We start from the raw sequence: 21,294 nt of genomic DNA on the forward strand, positions 1-21,294 counted from the left end.
AATACATGGATCTGCATGACAGACAAAACTGCAGACGGACTGTAGGACTGGGTCCTTATTTACTGTTCCTATCTCTTTTCTCTTTTGTTATTACCAAGGAGCTCAGGAGTTCTCTCTGATTTATTAAACGAGGGTGGAACATTGTTGAATTTTTTTTTTTTTTGTAAGTCTCACAATATTAGGTGTGTCGGGTTTTTTTTTAAAGCCCCATCTTCTGGAATCCGGTGAGAATCTCACCTTCCATTTAAAACAAAGATGAGAAATTTTCTAGCCCTCATGCTTCTAGAATAAAGTTATGAAATACTTCCCAGATGTATGCATAAGGTTCAGACCAAAAGCCAACTGATTTGTTGTCTCTCTAAAACATTTAATATTTTTAAGTCCGTCACAGTTTTTGAACGTTCAGTTTGAAATCCTGAAACTGTTTTCTTCTCTATCCATTAGTGCTTCAACACAGATGTTTTTTAATCGGATGTTCATGTTTTAAACTTTAAATGGAGGTTACAAACGAGGCTTTATCTGTGAAAAAAAAAAAACCCAAACCCCCTAGTTTGTTTTAAAGTTAAACCACTTTCAGGGCAAATTAACATTTGATGCTCCGGATTTTGTAAGATATGTATATCAGCCCCAGTACAGAAAAGTACTTAAAAGATCTTACTGAGTTTCCTAAAATAGGCATATTTTCCCAAGTCCTGATTATCCTATTGATTATTCCCCCAAAAAGCAGCACGATGCGTATTTTCAGTAAGGGTAGGATTTCTTCAGGACATACACAAAAACTGTGTGTGTCTTAAAGCAACTAATTAATTTCAAATACAGATGGAGCCTTTGGAGCTCTGAAAGTCTGCCGGTTTGCATCTGCCTGTATTTTTTAAATGCATATATATATATTTATACCCAGAAGATACTGACATCTTTGCTGCTGCGGTCTTTGTGTCTGCTGACGGTGCTCTCTCCAGCTAAAAATACCGATGGGCGTTTAAGTTATGGTAGACCATCGATGCTGCAGGCTTCACAACGGTGAAGCTCACCTGGTAGGAGTGAGCTGCAGAGCTGGTTAGCTGGAATCGTGTGCTCTTAAGAACCGTCCAGGAATAATAGGGCCGATGCTGAGACGCAGGCGAGTGGCTCATTTCGGTCGATGTGGTCTGGCACTGCAGATGGAGTGAGAATTGTCGAGAGTACGAGTTGAGGACAAGGCGCAGGGCTGAGAGTCAGGAGAGCGGAGTTATATTCCCGGTCCATCAGAGCTCTGCGCCGGGCAAATCAGTTGCCCGTTGACGTAGCTCAGTTGCCTGGGCCAGCGTGGAAATTTTTAGCTGCTGTTTGAAGAGCGCTTTGAGAGCTTCCCGAGGAAGGATGACAGGCGATTGCTCTAGGTGGCACAGCAATGAAGAGGTGAGCTGGCTGTGTCTGGTTTGGTTTTGTACGAGGGCAACATGCATTTCTTTTGAGCGGAATAAATTTAGAGATGTTTCTGTTTGTTTCTTGTCTAAAAAACACAAATCTTAACTACTCCAGTGGGTGTAGAACTAAGCAAATGGTGGCATCACAAGAGCTGAGGTTGTGATGACGTACAAATTGGGACCTCTCGTTTTCAGAGTACTGATAAAGTAATTTGAGGTGTGTCTACCCACAGACATCATTTCTGCTTTCCTCCATGGGTGGATGTTCACATTCCAGGTTCAGCAAGCCATTTGTGTAAAATGCAACCTTTGTACATGTATTCCAGTGTAACAATGTCTGTGCACCTGAGCTGATCGGGAAGAACAGAGGTACCAAAAGCTGAGGCAGTTTAAACTGGCTATGAATACTTCATCCCCTTTTCCCCCTAGCCAGCAGATGGTTGAGGTATAGTTTGATTTTTCTAAATAAGCTGAAATAGACCTCTCTTAAAGAAAACCTAGGTGTCCATACCGGGGGGGCTGCATAGCTTTCAGTGCTGCTCTTTTAAATGCTGCTACAAGTTTGTGTGTAGACAAGGCCCTAGAGAGTTATGGTGGAGCTATTAGAAGGGGAAGTGATTTTTTCTTGGACTGATTAAAATTCTTTGGGCTTTCTGTTTGTTTGTTTTTAAACACCTATTTAGCTTTTAATTAACATTTAAGAGAAAGGAAGCTGGTTAAATATTCAATACCTCCTCCCTTTCAATTAAGGTAGAACAGTACACAACGCGTGATGAGGCCTCTGGGAAGTATGGAAAAACGGAGAAGAGCAGGCTCCTGATTATCATTTTCAGGGGGACTGGAAAGGTGAAACCCATCTGATTATTATTACCGTTAACAATAATAATGTTGAGGCTTTTTTTGAACGTCAGAAAGCATTTTAAAAATGCAGTTATTCTTTAAAACTGTATGCGCTGGGTTTTGCCTTTAAATACCTTCGCTTTTCCCATCCTGTTCTTTACTTACTTTGGGGGCAAGGATGAGGAATTTTCTAAGCCTTTTTGGTAGCTTAGCAGGGAGGCTGCAGATGCTGGAGAAGTTACTCTTTATGCTACGTGCCCTTGTTTTCATTTTGATGCAGTTCTTTCAGTCCTAGCGAGTCGGCAGCCTCAAACCATACGGCCCTGAAAGCTCAAGCGAGCAAGTGGGAAAGAGCCATGTTGCCGCCCTGCTCTGTGCTAGGATCTAGTCTCTTCCCCTTCCTCTTCCTTCCCCTTGAAGAATCCAGTTACCTTCTGTCTGTGAGTCTGTTAGCCCTCAGAACTGCGCATAAAACATTCAGAAAAGAATGCCTCGGTGAAAGAAATTGATTGGAAAAATATACTAGTATATATAATTTCCTAAACTTAAATTTTGTGTACCCTCATTCCTAATTTATCTAACAAACTATTTCTTTCGTTAACAATCCTGTTTAAAACAATATTATCTTAACTGAAAAAAAAAAAGACCATTTTACATTATGGAAACCCCTCAAACCACTGCCCCAAAAGTGATGTATTTTTCTTTTTATTTTTAAGCTTGCTATTTCTTTTAATGTGGTGAGACAACTTACCTGTAGAAAACACTTTGTTTATATCAAATACCACACAAAAATGATTTTTTTAATCATTGTGTTACATAAACAGATTTTTAAAATGGAATTGCTGGCACCACATAGCCGTTGTGTAAATGTATATGCCTGAGTGAGTGGTTGCTTTTTTTTAAGGAACGGAGAGAGAGCAGATGCTAAAACGCATAGCTATTGGATATGTTTCATATACTATGACTTCAGGGTTTACTGGATATAAGAATGCATTGATTTTTAAAACCAGAAATAAGTGTTTTGCAAAAGGATTTCTGACTGCATATAAAACAACACTTCCCAATTCAACTTTAAAATTAGCTTATTGTGATGACCGACTATCAAATGCATGGTGACAGTATGAGTTTTTTGAGTAGTGCTTTTATATCTGTTGTGTGGTGACCTATTCAGTGCTATGGCTTTTTATTTTCAAAAAAACCCAAGGTATTTCCTCCATGATTGTTTCTTCCAAATACGTAAACACATGAGTATCTTTATATATATGTCTGTCTTGTGTTTACTCATCGGTAGAGTTAATGATGTGTATTTACTGGCTGGACTAAACCAAAAATTCAATAATTGGTTATTTACCAAATATTCTCTTAATTATTGAGAGTCCATTTCTACTTCAGCTGTAAATAACAGAAAATCTCCCATTAATTTCTGCTAACGTGGTATTTTTTTCTTTTAAAAACATTTTTTCATAGCTTTTTGTTTCAAAACCCTGCTCATAGAAATGAGAGGAAAATTTCATAGTTCAGAGGATAATGAAAATAATACCTTCTGTCAGAAGGTTCATATCTAAGTCAAGCTGTCATCCAGGTGAACTTAACACCTTGTGAAGATTTATTTAATTTTATTTAATTTGTAAAGGGAAGAGGCTGAAAGAAGTAGCGTGCGTATATCCTGGAAATAGTCAAATTCTGTTATCTAGAAAATTCTTTACTACTATATGATTAAAAGTTCTGTGAGCAACCTAAGCAGAAATCTCTGAATTGGTTGACCTCAGAGGTGTATCCTTTAGATGCAAATACCACTAATGTCAATTTTATCTCAGCTGGATATAAATTATATCCAGTTACAACAAGCCCATGCCATAGAGCTCCAGAAGATGATGAAGTTGAAGAGCTGATGAAGGCGAAGAGGCTGGTGCAAAAAGGATTTTGCTTGTGGATTTGGGAACAGGGTCCTGCCCAGCTAGATAGCATGGACTTCCCGTTGTGAAGAGAAGAGGAGACTGCAGAGAAGGCTTTAGCCCTTTCTCAGCTTGCTCCTAGTCGTTCTCAGATAAGAGCATCTTCAAGAGGGGTTAGAGTGAAAGCAGGGATCAGTTCGGCGGGTGACGTGCAAGAGGAGCTCTCCTAGGTACGGGGGGAGACATCAGGTCTCGTCTGCAGGAGGCCATGGTGTAGGTAGACGCTTTACTAAACTAGAAGCAAATACCAGTCTTGCAAATATTTGTGCTATGCACACAGGGATATGTAGATAAACCTCAATCTTACTGTTTCTGTATATTTTTTTTTTTCTCTTTTTTTCCTCCAGATTCCCTGAAGCAGTTGCGTAGTAAGGACAATACTGATGAAAAGCAATATCGGTAAATCAATAACTTTTTTATTTCTCTTTTTTAAGGCGAACACACACAAGAAACCAATTCACCTCATTCACTGAAGAAGGATGTAGAAAACATGGGGAAAGGTAAAATAAATAAGGGCCTCTCACGTTATAAAACTGCTCTTTGTTTTAATAGAATATGAGGATAATAGGGGGCACTTTTGTTCTGCACCATATTTTAAGCTTGTCAAGTAACATATGAATAATATATGGACCTTTGGGTGGATATAATTGAGATTAATGCATATATATCAATCAATACATGACACTGTAATATAATACTTTAAAATAATATATTACATTGATTTATATTCATGGCTTTCTGCACAAAATCTATTGTAGGTCTATGCAACACTTTTTTTTTTTTTTTTTATAACTGCTAAAATATTTTGTCTTACAGTAATGAATTGCTTTGCAACTGTTCTTTCAAGAATTATTTATACAGATTAGCAAAACCACTTTTCTTTTCTCTTTGTTAGAGGAACTCCAGAAGGTTTTGTTTGAACAGATCGACTTACGGAGGAGACTAGAACAGGAATTCCAGGTGTTGAAAGGAAATGCATCTTTCCCAGTCTTCAGTAAGACACATATCTGTGGTTTTGGTGGTGCTTGTGGGTGGGTGGTGGTTGTCAGGTTGTTAAAAGGGGAGAGGTATGTTCTCAGTTGTGTTGCCAGGATCTTTGGCTTAGTTCTGCTGAGGTTGATGGCGCTTCTGCTGTGGCTTTTCAGGCTGCCCAAGCCAGGTCTTTTGTAGGGAAAGTCTGAAGCTGGATGTCTATTTTGGTGTATATTCTACTGGTTTTGATGACGTTTAATACAGTGAGTAGACAGAAACACGACTGGGGCTTCTTGGGGTACAGCGATGTCGGTGGTCTTAACCAGCTTCTTGGAGGCTTTTAAAGACAGGGTACTTCATAGTCATCTTTAGGTGTTGCTGGCTGATGCTGGAGAATTGATTTTGCCTGTGTTTAAGGAGTAGGAAGACCTGTCTGGATTTTTCCTCTTGAGATGGGCTATTTGAGATGGCCCTTTCACCGCAGCTGATGAGCGGGGTGCTGCTATCCAGGGGTGATGGATCATGCTGGGCATGTGTTAAATAAAAGAAAACAAAATGGACACTTAGTAGGGTTTTTGTGAAGCTGCCAGAAAGTTGACCTGCAGGCACAGGGATGTGGAAAAAGACCTATTGATTGAGGCCTTTTGAATTACACTGGCAGCAACAGGGGAAAGCATGCTTCCAGGAGAAATCCCACGTAGATCAGGACAAGCTAGAAGACACAGAGAGGGCTCTCCAACATGCAACAAATGTAGTGTTGCAGAGCTGGAGTGATCAGGGCATCTCCATTGCTCTCTGCCCGTCTGTAACACAGCACCACACAGAGATCAGTGCTGTCGTGCAGGCTTCCCTGTGCCCGGCTGTCACAGCTCTGCAGCTGCCTGCCCAGACAGTCCCCCCAGTTCGGTATTAAATGCAACCTAAAGGAAAAAGCATGTTTGCACCCACCTTTTGCTTCTTCATGAAGTCCAAAGGAGGTCTGACAGCATCTGCCTTCAATATTTTCCTAATGTTGATGATATGAGGTGTTTTTAAACTCTCCTTTTTAAAACTCTCAATTTTTGTCCTTGTTTTCCTGTGAGACTATACGCGGATGGAGCATTGCGGAGTTACTTGACTCACAGTAAGCCAAGATAGATACATTAACACCTTCCCAGACTAACTGTCAGGCTCTTCTGCCATTTGCTAACTTCTCTTAACTCCTGCGTGACTGAAATGTTTGACCAGCACTCAATACGATATGCCCTTGTGCTGGTTTATCGTAGTTTCTTGAAGAGTTCAGAAACTCTGTGTTTTGTTAGTCCTCTGAGTTCATTCCTAAAAACTCTGGGGACAAAACCCAGTATTGCCAGCACCCCTGAGGTAAGTCAGTCAACCAAAGCCCACTGCTGCAAGCCGAGGAATGTTGCATCTCCCTGGATTGCAGGAAAAGGTGGAAACACAGAAAGCATTTTCCTATTGTTTAAAGAAAATACATTTTTTTTCCCCATTCTATAGCATCAGATAGAGTAAGTTCAGGGAAGTAAGGAAGTGCAAAGACTCTGGGAATGACTCCATCTTTAGCCCAAATATCAAAAGCTGTAGACAGCTTCATAAATAAAGGAGAAGAGCTGCCTGAGGTGATACAGATATTAATGAAAGGAGGATAACCTCATCCTTCAGTATAAATTCAGTCATTACTTGGGTTTGGGAGTGAGGTAATTTTCAAATAATTTGCGTAGATCAAAACACTGATGTGTGGTATTGGCGAAATGGCATCTTGGAGTTTTGCCATTCAGGTCACTCATTTATCCTTTTGTTCTTCTACAGTAAAATTAATGCTCTGACATTGCCATGTAAATAAACACTGCAATTAAACCACATGAAATACAATTCAAATAAAAGAAAAGAACGCGTACAGCCAACCAAGGAAGTGGCGACTGTGTGTGCCGGCTTGAAAAATATGTGGTTTCGATGTACCACAAAGTAGTGGTCAATTTTCTTCAGGATTAAAATAGAAAACAGATAATGTGCTATAAACAATATATACAAGTGACCGTAAAACCTATTTACAGATTTAGATTTACCAAAAAAACCACCCCCTCCTCTGCATATAATAAAACAAGAAAAGGGGTTTTTGTGAAACAAATAAGTGTAAAATCCAGGATAAGCATGGTTTGTCCTCGAGAGCAGTACGTGTTCTAGCAAAAGAGATGGGGTCTCTTGCTGCCGGACGGGGCTGCTGCTTTAGGTCAGGTATTAGAAAGTATTTGTTTTGCCGGGTTTCCCAAGTTACGAACTGCCTGTGGTGGTGGTGGATAGGGAGAAGCTAGGGAGAGATCCAACTAAAGGAAAGTGGAGGTAAAATTAAAATTGTATTGATGGATTTATCATGGCTTGGAGATATCTCAGGCTGTAGGAGGGAGCGAAGAGCAGGCAGGTAGCAGGGTTTGTATCCCAGTCTGGCTCACTGCAGCACTGGGCTGAGTGGCGTTGGGGACTGGATCTCTGTCCCATCCTTAAAGCTGCTGAGGACAGGAATGCACTGCCAGGGTAATTCTCACTCCCACGAGTAGGGGTGGTTCTCCCTGTGCTGTGTGCTGCCTGCGGGTAAGTGAGGAACCTTTGGCTTTTAAGTCTTCTCAACCTTTTTTAAAAAAAGGAGAAAATTCATCCCTGTTTCAGCAGGGAGCCAGTGTGTGAGATGTGGAAGGTCATGCTGTGTCTCTCTAGAAAACGCTCCTGTCGGGTTACCTGGAGTTGACTTGAAAGTCACCTTTTTTTGGGTCTTGCATTTGGAACTGAGCACGTTTGGGGCGCTACATGTTAATAGCATCAAACCACTACCCACAGCAGTGCTATGCAGTGTTGTGTGTAAATGACGTATGGTTTCCATGTTCTCCTCGTGGAAATCACTGTTGAATGAGAACTGATCTTATTTGCAAGCTCATTTAGCAGTACCATGCTGCACGCTTCTCTGTGGCTTCTTGTACCTGCTTGAAATGTGCCCTGTGATAATTTATAAAACAGCAGACCTTCTCTTCTGTTCTTTGCACCTTCATTTTTTATACTACTGTTCTATGTGAAAGCTGCAGGTGAGGTTTTCCTTTGCCTATAGGATCTCTCAAGGCAGAGATCACTTGAAGAAAATAAAAAAAGATCAGATCGCTTGAAGAGAATCAAAGAATTTGCTGTCCTGATAGAAATACGAGCACCTGTGTGCAGCTGACAGCATGTTCTCCCAGAACCCTCCACTGCTTTTTACCTTTGATGTTGGCTGGCACGTGTTTTGTCCGGCTGCATTTAACAACGTGGTAATAAAATGGTGGAGACGTAGTCTGGGTAGTTAAAAGTATTTAATTTTGTGTTAAGAAAACTATTTAAATATTCATATCTTTTCTCTTGGGTATTGCTTATGGCTTTGTCTGTAAGCATTCAGACTCACATAAATGCTGCCGGAAAAAAACACTATCCTTCCCATTAACACCCCATTTCCACTGTGAGCTTGGACGTTTGCAGTGCAGGACTGAGCAAGATTTCCGAGCTATTTGTTCTGAGAGGTGATGAGCCTGTGAAGAGGCAGTCGAGAGGAAAGTGTTGAAGAGAGAAGGAAAATTTCTCCACATAACCTACTCAGGGTGAAACTGGAGGATCTCAATAGTAGCTAGCACCGATCTGTCAGCCTTTAGTGACCAGGACGGGAGGCGGTCACCTTTTTATACTGCATGGCTTTTTTGGGGCTAGGAAGAGAGGAGTTGTAAACCTGCTTTATTTCTGTCAGCTTCTTTTTCTGGTCAAGTTGGAATAGAGGGAATAGGCTGCAAAATTCTGTGGCCGTTTACTTGAAATCCGAAGAAAATTATTAAAATAATGTTGTCATGTCCTTTTGTGTGTGGCTGTGCTGGATCCTGATGGTTTCAGCCTGATAAATTTTCTCACTCTTTCTTTGTTTCATTGCTATTTTCTTGTTGTGCTAAAGTGCCTCCATGCTTTTTAAACAACAACTTGCTCGTCATTCAGAGAGGGCAAAATTCTTGTATGAAAGAGTAAGAAAGAGCTCTGCCCCCTTGTACTTTCTTCTAGGCCCTTGCTATGCCCACGCTTGATGGGGACACATCCCCTTTTTCCGCAGGCGAGGTACATCCTTCCTCTCCTCTGTATCATGCCACGGCTGCTCACTGCCTTCCTGCTCCTGCTTTTGGGGTTGCGAAGTCGTGGCAAGGCTGTGCGGCTGGTTTGGCAGTGGGCGAGCTCCCAGCACTGCGGCAGCACATGGAGTGTTAATAGGAGCCGCTCGTTCTCAGCTGGGCTCAAATCTTTCCGTTACAATTTAGGTGTTTCTGTGACTCCCATTACTGTGCTATTGAAGTATCCCACAGTCATTTCATCCATTAATCCTCCCAACACACTTGGCAGATGAAGCAGTGCTATTATTCCTGCTTTACCGGTGATGAAAGGAGGCATGGAGAGACACACGCACAGAGTCCAGTAGACCAGGTATTGAACCCAGGCTTCCTGAGTCCTGGGCTAGTGTCCAGCAACCAGCATCACTATGTAACTTTTTTAATTATTAGTTGTAGATAAACCATTCTAGCTGCCTTGGTCTTATAATGTCCTTCTCCACGCTCTCTCCAGTTTGACAGTGCTGTGTGTTGAGGTGCTCCATGCTCTTTTCTGTTGGCATTCACCTTGCTGCTCCCGTGGTTCAGGACAGGCTTCTTTCCCGGATCAAAATTATATCGGTTGGAATGGGTTTTCTTTCCTCTTCCATTTAATAATCCATCATTGCACCTAGGTCTCCATCATGCGGCAACTCTCCAAGTTATTTGCTTCTTGTCAATAGTTCTGTTTATCTTTTGTTTGCTTGTTTATGGTTTTGTTTGTCTTTTTCCCACCCTGCAACAGCAATGTTATGGAATACAGACCAGTGGTTAATCTTCTACCAAATGAAGTTTTGTCTGAAATGGTTACTGAGGAGGAAAATAAGGGAAGGAGGAGCTACTGGAGCAGGAAGGCTGGCCTGTGCTGTAACCCGGCTGTCCAGGATCTGTCTTTCAAAGGCTTTTTCCTTTCCGAGTTCCACATCACTGTTTATGGAGCTTTAGTCTGAGTTTTGTCCAAAGCTGTCAGCGCTATGTTACAAACTACAAATCAAACCCTGCGTCCTTGAACGCTTTCTGTTCTCACATATTGGACATTCCTATTGATGTCAACAGATTTATGCCAAAGCAAAGAAGAGAAGCTTTGCTCTTCTCTTCAGTGTTGGTAGAAGTTTGACTAATGACTGCAGAGTCTGGCCCATGGAGAGAATCACTGTGAGAATGAATGCTAGTGGCAGAAACTTAGCAGCCTACATTTGCTAATTGGGGAAGTAGCTGAACCTGATTTTTCCACAGTTTTTCTGTTGTCTACAGTGTCTCCTACTAGAGAAGTTGTTTTTGTTAGGCATGCATTTTAATTGGCTGAAGGGCTTTGTGGTGCTTCACAATTCCTCAGTAGTGATTGGGTTTGATTTCGTTTGATTAGTATGAATTCTGCTGTGTGGTCTCTGTTATAATTATTGCATCTACTTTTTTTTTTCCCCCTTCTTATAGATAATTTTCAAGATCAGATGAAGCGGGAACTGGCATACAGAGAAGAAATGGTACAGCAGCTACAAATTGTAAGTTTGCCTTCTCTGCTAAAAACGTTATGAACTGTCACTTTATGTTTTTTAAATGCGCTCCTGAAACTTTTCGTTTGTGAGCCATGCAGATGTACTATTACCGAACTCATATTACTTTATATTTAGCAAGATGTAAGCGTGCAGTTCTTGGCTGGTTTAGAGTCTAATTACCTGGAGATTTACTTTCATACAGTAACCAGATGGGTCTTCATGCTTCAACTAAGGGAAATGTGTTGACTCAACACCGAGAGGTGCTTCTTCAGAGAGAAATGTGAGGACCGAATCAGTAAACCTTAAGCAGTTAAATGTTTCTGCCTTGTACAAGTTGCCAAGGGGTGCATTTCAGCCCTCAGTGGGGAATCGGTGCGAGGCCAGCTTCTCACTGGCAAATAAACCTTAGGATGTGTCTTTTTCAAATTTCAACCACTAGAAGAAGTGCTTAACTCATCAGTAAAGGATCGAGTTGCCAAAACACAGTTCAGTGCAGGCACACATTGCTGTTTGGTCTCTTGCTTGTTATTTTAAAATCAAGAGGGATTTTGTGTGTGTGTATGTGTTAGTGCAACTCTAGATTATTGCATACAACTGCGCTGTTTTGAAAACTTGACATACTTACACCACCCCTTGCTTGTACTGGATTATATGAAGCTGTTTCTTACTCAAATACTGCTTAGTGTTGTTTTAAGAGCAGGGCATCGTAACGAACAGGAGGCTATCAGCTAATGCTTGGTTTGTTAGTGCTTTTTCTGTGACCAGTCTGACATTATTCAGTGGGGTTTTTTTGAGGCAGGCTTGCCAAATGTCCCCACTTACCTGCAGGAGCCCTGTGCTCGGGCGTCTAAATGTTCCTTGTGCTTGTTACAGATCCTGGTGTGGGGAAGTCATTGTCCAGCCTTCTCGTACTGTCATTTTCTGATTGATGGGTTAGGGCCTAAAAATAAAGCTGAAGGCCAGGATTGTCAAACTTGTGCACCTATGTTTAGAGGCATTTAGAAGTGGCCTTATTTTTAGAGCTGCCGAATATTCCTGCTCCCTGTTCCTGCTGACTTCAGAGATTTCAATGAGAGATGGAGGGTGCTTGAAGGAGGTTGTTTATGGAAGAAATTCAGTCCAGAACATCTTTGGAGACCTTTTGCTGCTAGTCTCCACTCTTTTCCTTTAAATGCGTCCGGTTGTTACTGCATTCCCCTTTGTCTCCCAATGCCAGGCAAGGAGTTTGGCTTGATCTGTGAATTGCATTGTCACAGAAGATGGTAATTAGGATGCCATCCTGAAAAATACTTCCCCTGCTGCTTTGGACTTGAGGGAGGTGACCTGTCTGACTCCTGCTGTGAAGAACATTTAAGCACAAAGTTTGTGCACCCACTTCAGCCTTTATCACTTGCATCAGCTGAACTTGGGGCTAACTCGCTCTCCCTCCCAGGGAGAGAATGGATCATCTCTGCCAGTCATTTTGTGGCCCAGTTGTGAAGCTGTTTCTGAAACTGGATATCCCAGACCTCCAGCGAGCCAGCTGTAGCGGTTTTTCTGATTTACAAGAAGTGGAGAAATCACAAGGTTCGGTGTAGTGCTTTTTCTTGGGTAGCAAAAGAAATCTGATCATGTAATTCACACCCCTTTTCGCTTACTGGTGCATACTACAGAAAGACTAACAGTCATTTAATCATTAAACAGAGCTGCCTGAATGTACTTACAGAGAATAGTTTCAACATTTAACGTACTGCACCAGCAATTCAGGACCTCTTCACTCACTGTGGCTGCCTGAGTTTAATTATCATTAATAGAAGTGTTGTCTAATCATCAGTAAGTCTTTATGCTCACATTTGGGTATCCCTCCCGGTATCGGTGAGGCAGGTTGTGTATCGGTGGGGCCAACAAAAGGATGTTTGCCTATGAATAACTGAGAGACTGCTGCAAATAACCAGTGTGTTTGTCTAAGCTGGATGCAGAAATCTTCAGTGATGTTTTGGTTGATACCTGAAATGGAGCGAGCACTTTTGGTTTAATAATCCCTGCAGTTACTTTCATTCATTCATTCATGTGAATATATTTTGTGTGGTTATATCTAGAATTAAGATTAAAAAGCTGAATGTGCTAATGTTAGAACTCTTTTGGCCTTCTTGGGCTATGGCATGGATGAATTAAAGCTTTTGGTGCAGAATACACAAAAAGCATGGTTACGTTTGATTTTCTTGTTTGTGTTTGTTGTTGTTTTGTTTTTAATAGCGGTAGGTTGTTTTGTTTTGGTTGTACCTGGGATGCTATACTACTGCTTTAACAGAGCCGCCTGCACCTAAGTTTCTTGCTAACACAGAAGTGCAAAGAGAAAAGCAGAAGCGTTTAATGCATACTCACATCTTAATTTTACTTACAGCTTCACAGGTGTATACCTTTATAGTATGAAACTCAAAATTTACGGGTATAATAGCCACAGAACTTGGCTTAATTGCTTTTTTTTATTTTGCAAGCAATATAAATGCACAGAGTCAGTTTCTTTTGGCTTTTCTCAGCACTGGGGGATTACACAACTTAAATTAGTCCTTCCTGAAGACTTGTGCATGATCACAAAGACATCTCTTATAACAGTGGGTACCAGAGGCAGGTTTTGCCCTAACGATGGTTTCGCTCACCCTGAACTGGCATGCTTCAAGCTGCGTAACTGAGTAGTCAGACTTTAAAATAAACTGTCTTGGAGTGTGTGATGTGCCAGAGATGTCTGGAATACAACAAGCTGAAGCTAAGGATGAAATAATTAACCAAATATAATTGTATTTGAAAACTTTCTAGCATGAATGCCCACCGTAACCTGACCGTTACATGGAAGGGGCTGCTTGAAGGTAGTGCTTCGTGCCCAGCCAGGACTGAACACTGAACGTAACACTTTTTTCCTCGCAGTTCTTGGGTGAGACTGTGAAACCTGCAGTGCAGAAGGCGATGGTAGATCCCCACGCATGGAGAGCAGCCGCGCTGAGTGGGGCGGCAGCTCCAGGGGGGCTGGCGTGGGCTCCGGGTGCCCTCTGCCGCTCCCCGGCCGCCAGTACACCCGCAGCGGCTGGGAGTGACGTGGGCTTAACGTTCTTCATTAAAAGCCTCAGTTAAAGCAGTGTTTAATCAATGGGCTTTTATTTTAATGCTCTGTCTGCTCCAGACATAAAAAAAAAAAAAAAATTATGGCTTCCTGGAAGTCAAGAGTAAGGCTCAGATCACTGGGAAAATGGAGGGTGGGTCCTGTTGGCTTCTTCGGACATAACCTGGCTTGGTAGGTAGCTGGAGCAGTGGGACGTTGTGCGGCCATCAGCAATTTCTGTTAAGAAAGGAGTTGGTCAGAGTGTCTGGAGCAGCTACCAGGAAGTATCGCAACCTGTTTGTGCCAAGCTCTCGGCCAAGTGCCAGGAAGCAACTGATCGTCATATTTAACAAGAAAATGGATCTTAAATCACTGAATGAATTTTTCGCTGCTTCCTCCTTCAAAGTGCTGTCTCCCAAATTGGCTAAGTACAGTGCGCATACTTGGAAGTCAATATTTTACTTCAGGCATGGATCGTCTGGCTTCTGTTATTAAGCTGTACAGAAAGGGCCACCGAGAAGAAATCTCTGCCCAGCAGGTTGTAAATTCTAAATAACATGGCACATATGGTACGGCCTCAGAAGAGCTCACCTGGCTTTAGAGTTGTCGGTTTCTGTCCAGTGTAACCAGAATTCATCTATCAGGACAGCCCAGCCAGCCTAACAAAGTACTGAGTCAGCTCCTGCTTGAGACTCTGTATCTGTCTGATATTATCTTCAGAGCAACTGCGTTCGTGGATCAAATTTAAAAAGCATGAACTTTCTTCCTAGCTGCCTGGTGGGAGAAAAAAAATCAGAAGCAGCATTCCCAGCATGACAATTTTTATCCTTTTATGTTTTTGTGAACCTCTTTAAAACACTGCCACAGAGAAGTCGAACACCAAGCAGCAAATTTAAGCTCCTGCAAACAGGCTGGCTTTTCTTAATTTCCTTTCAGGGGTCCCTTACAAGTAGTTCATAGATTCCCAGGAAGTGCTGACCGCAGTTGTAACCTATCCATCAGGAAAACCTATGGTGGTATTCGTCACCCTGACATTGTGGCTTAGATAACTAAGATTGGGTAGCGATCAATCCCACTAATTTTACATAGGGGTAAAAGGCAGCGGTCTTTGAGACGTTAGAAGTGTGAATTACTCAGGCAGTCCTGCATCTTTCCAGCTCAAGTGGAAAGTCTTGGTTTGGTTTTGTTTGGGTTCTTAAAATTTATTTATACTTCCATGAACTGAATTCCCCCTCAGTAGCCTAACTTTGGGCTGATAATAATGTTCAGAGCTCAGAACTGGATCCAGCTGAAACTCCTCTGATGTTTGATGGCCTTCTACTCTCAGTGCTGCTTTGAATCAACTCTGTTCTTCAGAGGCAGACAATAAATCGGGAACTATCTACCTGGAAAATTGATTTCTATCTCTGCATCGTCTTTCATCCTGATCTTTAAAGATTCACAAGGAGTGTTTAAAAAAAGAAAAAAATCTACCATGTGGTAATTTTGGTAGATCTTCAGAGGTATGAGATCATGTTCCTCTGGGTCCTACTGTAATTAAGAAAAGCACCAGTAGGTATAATTCCTATTTTAGGTTGGATACAGAAAGTAGGTGCTTTGTACAACTAATGTATTCATTATACAAACAAGGAATATCCATGGTTTTTGTGTGCGGAGACCTTGGTCACTGCATGCCTGTCACTCCATATTCGAAAAGTGGAAATAGGAAATAGCAGTGCTTTATTGGGATTTCTGTTTTTGGTCCTCTGCTTAAAGTGGTCCAGCTAGATTGATTGACCTTGACAAGAATGTTAGAGGCAAACATCGGTTCAGCAGAATGGCTCTTGGATTTCTTGAGCTCCATCTTGTGCTAGAAGTGCCTGTCCACTGACACCCAGATAGTAGCAGGTAAAAGAGCCTTTCTGGAACTTGGTGTTTACTGTGTCTTGCAGACTCCAAGGCAGATTTCATTACCTTGCCCCGCTCCCAACCAGAGAAATGTTTATATTTTTTCTCATTAATTTCTTCTGTGCTTTAGCAGTTGGAATGATACTGCAGGTTCTGTGTGTTCTGTTATCTTCATTTGATTTTTGGTGGGGTTCCTCTCCAGGTTTAGGGGTACAAATTGGGAATATGTCCTTTTGATGCCGAAGGTAGCATACGCATCCCTGACTGTGTACAGAAAAGTGAGCTGACAAGTACTGTTCTCATCAGAATTTTATTTGCCACTGTCTGCTTTTTTAAGACGGGTGAGCGAAACTTGTATCTTGAAAACGCATCTGGGTACGCCTTGGGTTAATAGGATGGAGCTGTACCTCTTTCTCTGGTAAATTAAAATATTAAAGAAAATTAATACTTTGTAGAATTAATGGTTATTAAAAACAGAAGTCAGAAATTCCTTTCCTTTAGAATCTGCAGAAATTCTGATCAAAAATGGATGCATATATACCAGAGAGCCACAAGCCAGCCTCTGCTATTGCCTGTCTGCAAAATCCTTTTTTCTATTGGTGTGCTCCAGTACTTAAAAATACGTAGGGGAGAGACTGCGTACTCCAGCCGTGGTTCTCTGTTGCCTTGCGTCCTGCGCAGACCAGCGTGCTGCCACGAGCACGTGTCACTGCCCACCTTGGGGGGCAGAGTCTCTGAACTCAGCCCACGCAGCTGTAAATACTTCAACAGGGCAATAGTGGAGCCTCACCCTCTAGGGCAAGCTGTTGGCACTTCCATTCCTCCTCCTGCTGTCAAAGGCTCAGTGCACACTGTTTCTTCTCCTTAATCCCACGCATCGTTCTATCCAGAAGCACGACATGTGCAGAGACTGTAGTTTTCCAGTGGCAGTTCAGCTGCACATCTGTCTCCTTTCCTGCATAAATATGCTTTGCATTTGGAAGGGCTGTCTTGGCTGGACAGTGCTCTGACTGAGGTCTCGAGTGCACTCTCTGGAAATGAAAATTGTTTAACTAAGTACCTGTAGATACACATCAGATAATAGTGCTCTGGGGTCCTGAAGATTCCCTCTTCAAGCAACAGAAGTCAGGGTGATGTATCATTGTGTACCCTACCAAGAGATGGGAGGCAAAGGTGAAGTCTCCAAAAGAGGATGGTGTACGGAAGCTTCTTTGATGTCCAAGTGTAGCAGGGAGCAGACATGTGCTTTAGAAATGAATCCCCAATCCTGTCCGCTTATCTGCGCTTTGGTTCATGTTGTGGAGCAGACTCGGAGCTTGCAAACTGGATTCCTTCTGGATGAAGCAAACGCGGATGTGCTCCAGGAATACACATAGGAGTGTGCTCTAGTTTGTAATGGGTGATCAGTACCCAGGACCAGACTAGAGCTAGTCTGAAGAAAAAAACCCCAAGAGAAATGCAGTATGGACACCTGGTCTTTCTCCTGCACCCTACAGATCTGCTTCCGTTGCGATGTATTTCCTATTAATGTGGACGTAGTGATAAGAAACAGATTCCTTGCTACTTAAAACCAAACTATCTGTACTTCTGTTACAGCTGGCAGGGGTGTACACACTTTGGATTGGATCTTCATGCCCATTTGAGTGCCGATACTATCCTGCATTGCAACAGTCACCATGGATGTGCAAAAGGGGACTGTACGGTCGTGAAGAGCCCTAAATACTATTCCACCGCAGCAGCGGAGTTACCAAATGCTCTTCCAATGACAAGAGCGGAAGATGACATTGTAGGTGATTTAACTCATGAAGAAAGTAGTCATTTCCCTACTGGACACCCACCTCTCCCAGTTTCATTTATTAACAGGAGGATGGATAAACCAACACACGCTGGAAAGACGCTGATGTGCCAAATATAGCAGAGAGGTGGATTAAGAACAGTTAATTTCTGACAGAATGTACCCCGTTGTATTATCTAGGTCAGTACAGCTTGGGAGATGTCCTATATAATTGGCGGCCATGCAAACTGATGTTGCCTGTTGGCCGTTGCGAGCAGGAGAAAGGAAGAAAGCAGCTGGTGAAACATCACGGGTCTCAGCCAAAATGTGCTCATTCAGGCAGTTTGTTTGTGGCTCCCTTTTAAATCTAAACCATGCAAATGGGTGAGCAGGTAAACAGTTTCTTTGCATAATCTCTGCTGCAGTTCGGAAGGGAGTTTTCCAGCCATGGCAAACGCCGTGCCCTGGAAGGCAGCTCTGTTGGAGGACCTGGTGGAGGGGAGAGCTCTGTTTTTTTGGGGGGATCTGGCAGCAAGCTTGCTGATAGCTTTCAGCTTCTGTGAAGGGTAGGGGGTCATAAGAATAGTCAGACAAAACACCTGGGTCTTTTCAGGTCATCACTAGTTTGATCCTCTCAGTTCATGCACACCCATTTCCCTTTTCCCAGGACTGTGTCGTCGGGGAAGCGGCATGCCCCCGTGAAAGGCTTCGGCTTTCATTCAGCCAGACAGCTCTCCTTTGCAGACACTGCTGCTTCCTCGTGCTGCTGCTTTCAGTCAGGTTGCCCTCCTTTCCTGAGAGATGAAAGGGTTAGCTCCTGAGCTGCAGATGCCCCTTTCTTTCTTCTCATCCCGAGCCTTCCCTGCTCATTTCCTTATTAAGGCAGGCAGGGATGGAAAGAGATGACACTGTGGATACTGCACTTTGCACCAGCCCAGAGACACGCTGAGCGCAACTCACACAAACGTCCTCGCATACTGTGGGCATAACGTAATTAAAACCAAAAAAGGGATGCACAAGAATGCACGTTAGTCAGTGGAGATGGATGTAAATTCACGTGCTTCTCATATATTACTAGGTGTGTGGGGCAGGTCGCTTGAACTGTGTGCGTTTGCCTGTCTGTTCCTTTTGCTGTCTGTGCAGCTTAAGGCCTTGCTCCTGACTTCAGCCCAGCCTATTTGTCAGCTTTCAGTAACGTATTTGACATTATTTTGGAATATATTCTGGAGTGCCTGACAGTGGAAGCGGGTCACCTCAGTGTGCAGCAGCACCTGGGAGTATAGGGACATAGATCTGCTGATCCCAACCTGAACTCCTCTAACACTCCTTCCAAAAGGCAGCATGGAAGAATAGTGACTTTGTAGTCACTTGGATTCCCAGCTATGGAGAAATCTCAGGGCAACTTAGTTTTGTTGTGTTCAAAAGGCCCAACATTGAAAAAGAGCAGCCCCGTACTGTATTCCCAGTAGCCAGTGAACACATCATCCCACTTTGTTTCTAAATATAACTATGTTCCCTAATATGCCTATGTTCTCTGTTTTTCTTTAATTATTTGTTCCACTTCAATGGCTTCCCTCAGATTGGTAGAAGTCAGAGATAACTATTATGAACTTCCTAATTATGGTGATATAAATATATGAAGTCTCGTACTCCCAACCCGCTGTATTTCGGCTGTGCAGAGATGAGTGTTTGTTGCCTGCTCTGTTACAGACAGCTGATTTTTGTCATCTCAGAGGTAGCAGAATGGGTGGTGGCTTTGTTTTTGCCAGCAAATGGTATAAACAAAACATCGGAAGACATCTTTTACGTTGGATTTTAAGATCTATCTGTTGTTTTAATTTGGGCCATTTTTATTTTATTTCTGCTTCAACATTCTTGCAGTTTGGTGAAGAGTTCAATCCTTTAATTTAAGGCATTCTTTCCTAAAATGATATAGGGAGGCAAAAAAAGCCTTTCATTTGCAGCAATTCCAACTTGGATGTCTCGTTAGCCAAACATTGATGTAAAGCAGTGTGGTTTTGTTTCTGTGTCATTGCAGATTCCCTATGCAGCAAGCTTGATCAGGAAAGAAAAGCTCGGTGCACACCTCAGCAAAAGCTAAAGGTGAGCTTGTGAAAGAAGAGATCTTATTCTGCTTGGCCCGGCCGTCGTGTTTTTCTTTGCAGGCACTGTAAGAATTAAGAGAATCGTTCTGTTGTATGATGTTACTGATTCTGGTTTAAAAGCTCTGTCTGTGGAGGTGTCGTGCTATGGTCTAGAGCTGATAACTGACGTGTCACACACATTGCGAGGCTTCACCGGGGCAGGACGTACCATCGGGTGACTCCAGGCCTAATCGCCTGAGCGTGTGCTTCTACTCTCTGGCACTAGAAAGTGGCATCAAGATCATGTACCTTCAGTGGAAGGAGAGAAATACCTTGGCATTCACAGTGCAGTAAAAGTTCACACACGGGCAGGTAGGGATGGCTTTTTCTGCCCATAATGGAGCTTCTTCAGCTCCAGGAAAGAGCAGTATATTTTAGGAGCTTTACAGAACTACACCGATACCACCTTCTGCAGTTCAGTCTCCTGCAGATGCCGATTACCCTGTTGCCCACGTGCAGGATCTTCCTAAACCAAACACTACCTTTTTCAGGAGTGTTTTTTAGAAGCGTTCAGTTAGAAGAAACACCGTCTCCATCATCAGTGGCCTGGGAGATTCCAGTTTTGGGTGCTAAAGCCTTAGCATTTAAATGGCATTCTCTTTCTTTTTTTTTTTTTTTTCTTTTCCCTTTCTGGTAAACCAAGAAGATTAGGGCTTGGAGACAGAGAGGCAAAAAGCCGGTAGCCCTGCTTCTGTCTTATGCCACAAAATCTGGCTTGTGGATTCACTGAAAAAATCCCTGAGGTGGAGTAGGCGGATTAGGAAAAAAGAGCTATTCATACGTAGGGACCTCGGTAATGCGCAAAGTAGAGGTATTCAAGGGAAAGTCTGGGGCATCTGCGAAAGGTTTGGTAGTATAGACGATGGAGGTTTGCCTGAGCTGTGGAAGAAGCAGATACTTAAAAATAAAAACATTAGGAGTAAGCGTAGAGTAACCAGATAACCAGCATCCGTGGCCTCGAGCTCTGCCTGCTGAGATAAGGAGATTAGTCTAAGCATTAAGTTGGTCTGTTTTGCCCTCTTGTGCATACTTTCTTCCTGACTGCCAGCATTTTCCAGTTGAGTCTACATTAATCTGAGCACTGATTTAAAATAAATTTAGCGATATTAATATCCGGAATCAAACGGTATGCCTCCCCAGATGAGAAGCAGCGGGTCCTGCCCCGAGCGCATTGTCCAAAGCACGGATCTACAATAAAAGTCTGCCTGAGGATGGCAGCATCAGATGAACGGCACCGTTTGTTCCCAGCATCAGGTTTTCATCAGCTGACAAGCCTTGCAAGGAGGGTGCTGGCATCACAGCTACGAGCATTTCCTGCTTATTTGCTGAGAGCGTGAAGGATGGATGCATTTCTCACGCTGTTTTTGTTTCCAGTGGCACACCATCCCTGCAGACAACAGGGATTTCTTTAAGTAGGCCCTAGTGCTTTTGAAAGATTAGTTGTTACTTAACTGCTAAGCTAAATCAGTCAAGCAGAGAATCGCAACTATATTGTTCGGAAGCAATTTCAGATTCTCGATGTGCCAAGCAGAAGAGAGTTGCCTCAAGAAGAAACGTGTATGCACATACACACAATACGCCGAGGGGGTGAAGACCCTGTGTGTC

At 42.7% G+C, this 21,294-nt stretch overlaps 1 protein-coding gene across 1 annotated transcript in view; it reads left to right on the top strand.

Annotated features, from left to right (window-relative positions):
• The window catches only part of SKOR2 (SKI family transcriptional corepressor 2), a 26,186-nt gene extending 6,540 nt beyond the window's left edge, over positions 1-19,646 (top strand). The window contains exons 4-7 of the mRNA XM_075726993.1: positions 4,636-4,701; positions 5,097-5,195; positions 10,747-10,814; positions 19,584-19,646. Of these exons, the coding sequence (XP_075583108.1) occupies positions 4,636-4,701; positions 5,097-5,195; positions 10,747-10,814; positions 19,584-19,646 (296 nt within the window). The remainder of the gene's footprint in view (positions 1-4,635; positions 4,702-5,096; positions 5,196-10,746; positions 10,815-19,583) is intronic.
• Positions 19,647-21,294: the final 1,648 nt, after the last annotated feature.

This window comes from Pelecanus crispus, chromosome Z (genome assembly GCF_030463565.1).
Source record: "Pelecanus crispus isolate bPelCri1 chromosome Z, bPelCri1.pri, whole genome shotgun sequence".
Taxonomy (NCBI): Eukaryota; Metazoa; Chordata; class Aves; order Pelecaniformes; family Pelecanidae; genus Pelecanus; species Pelecanus crispus.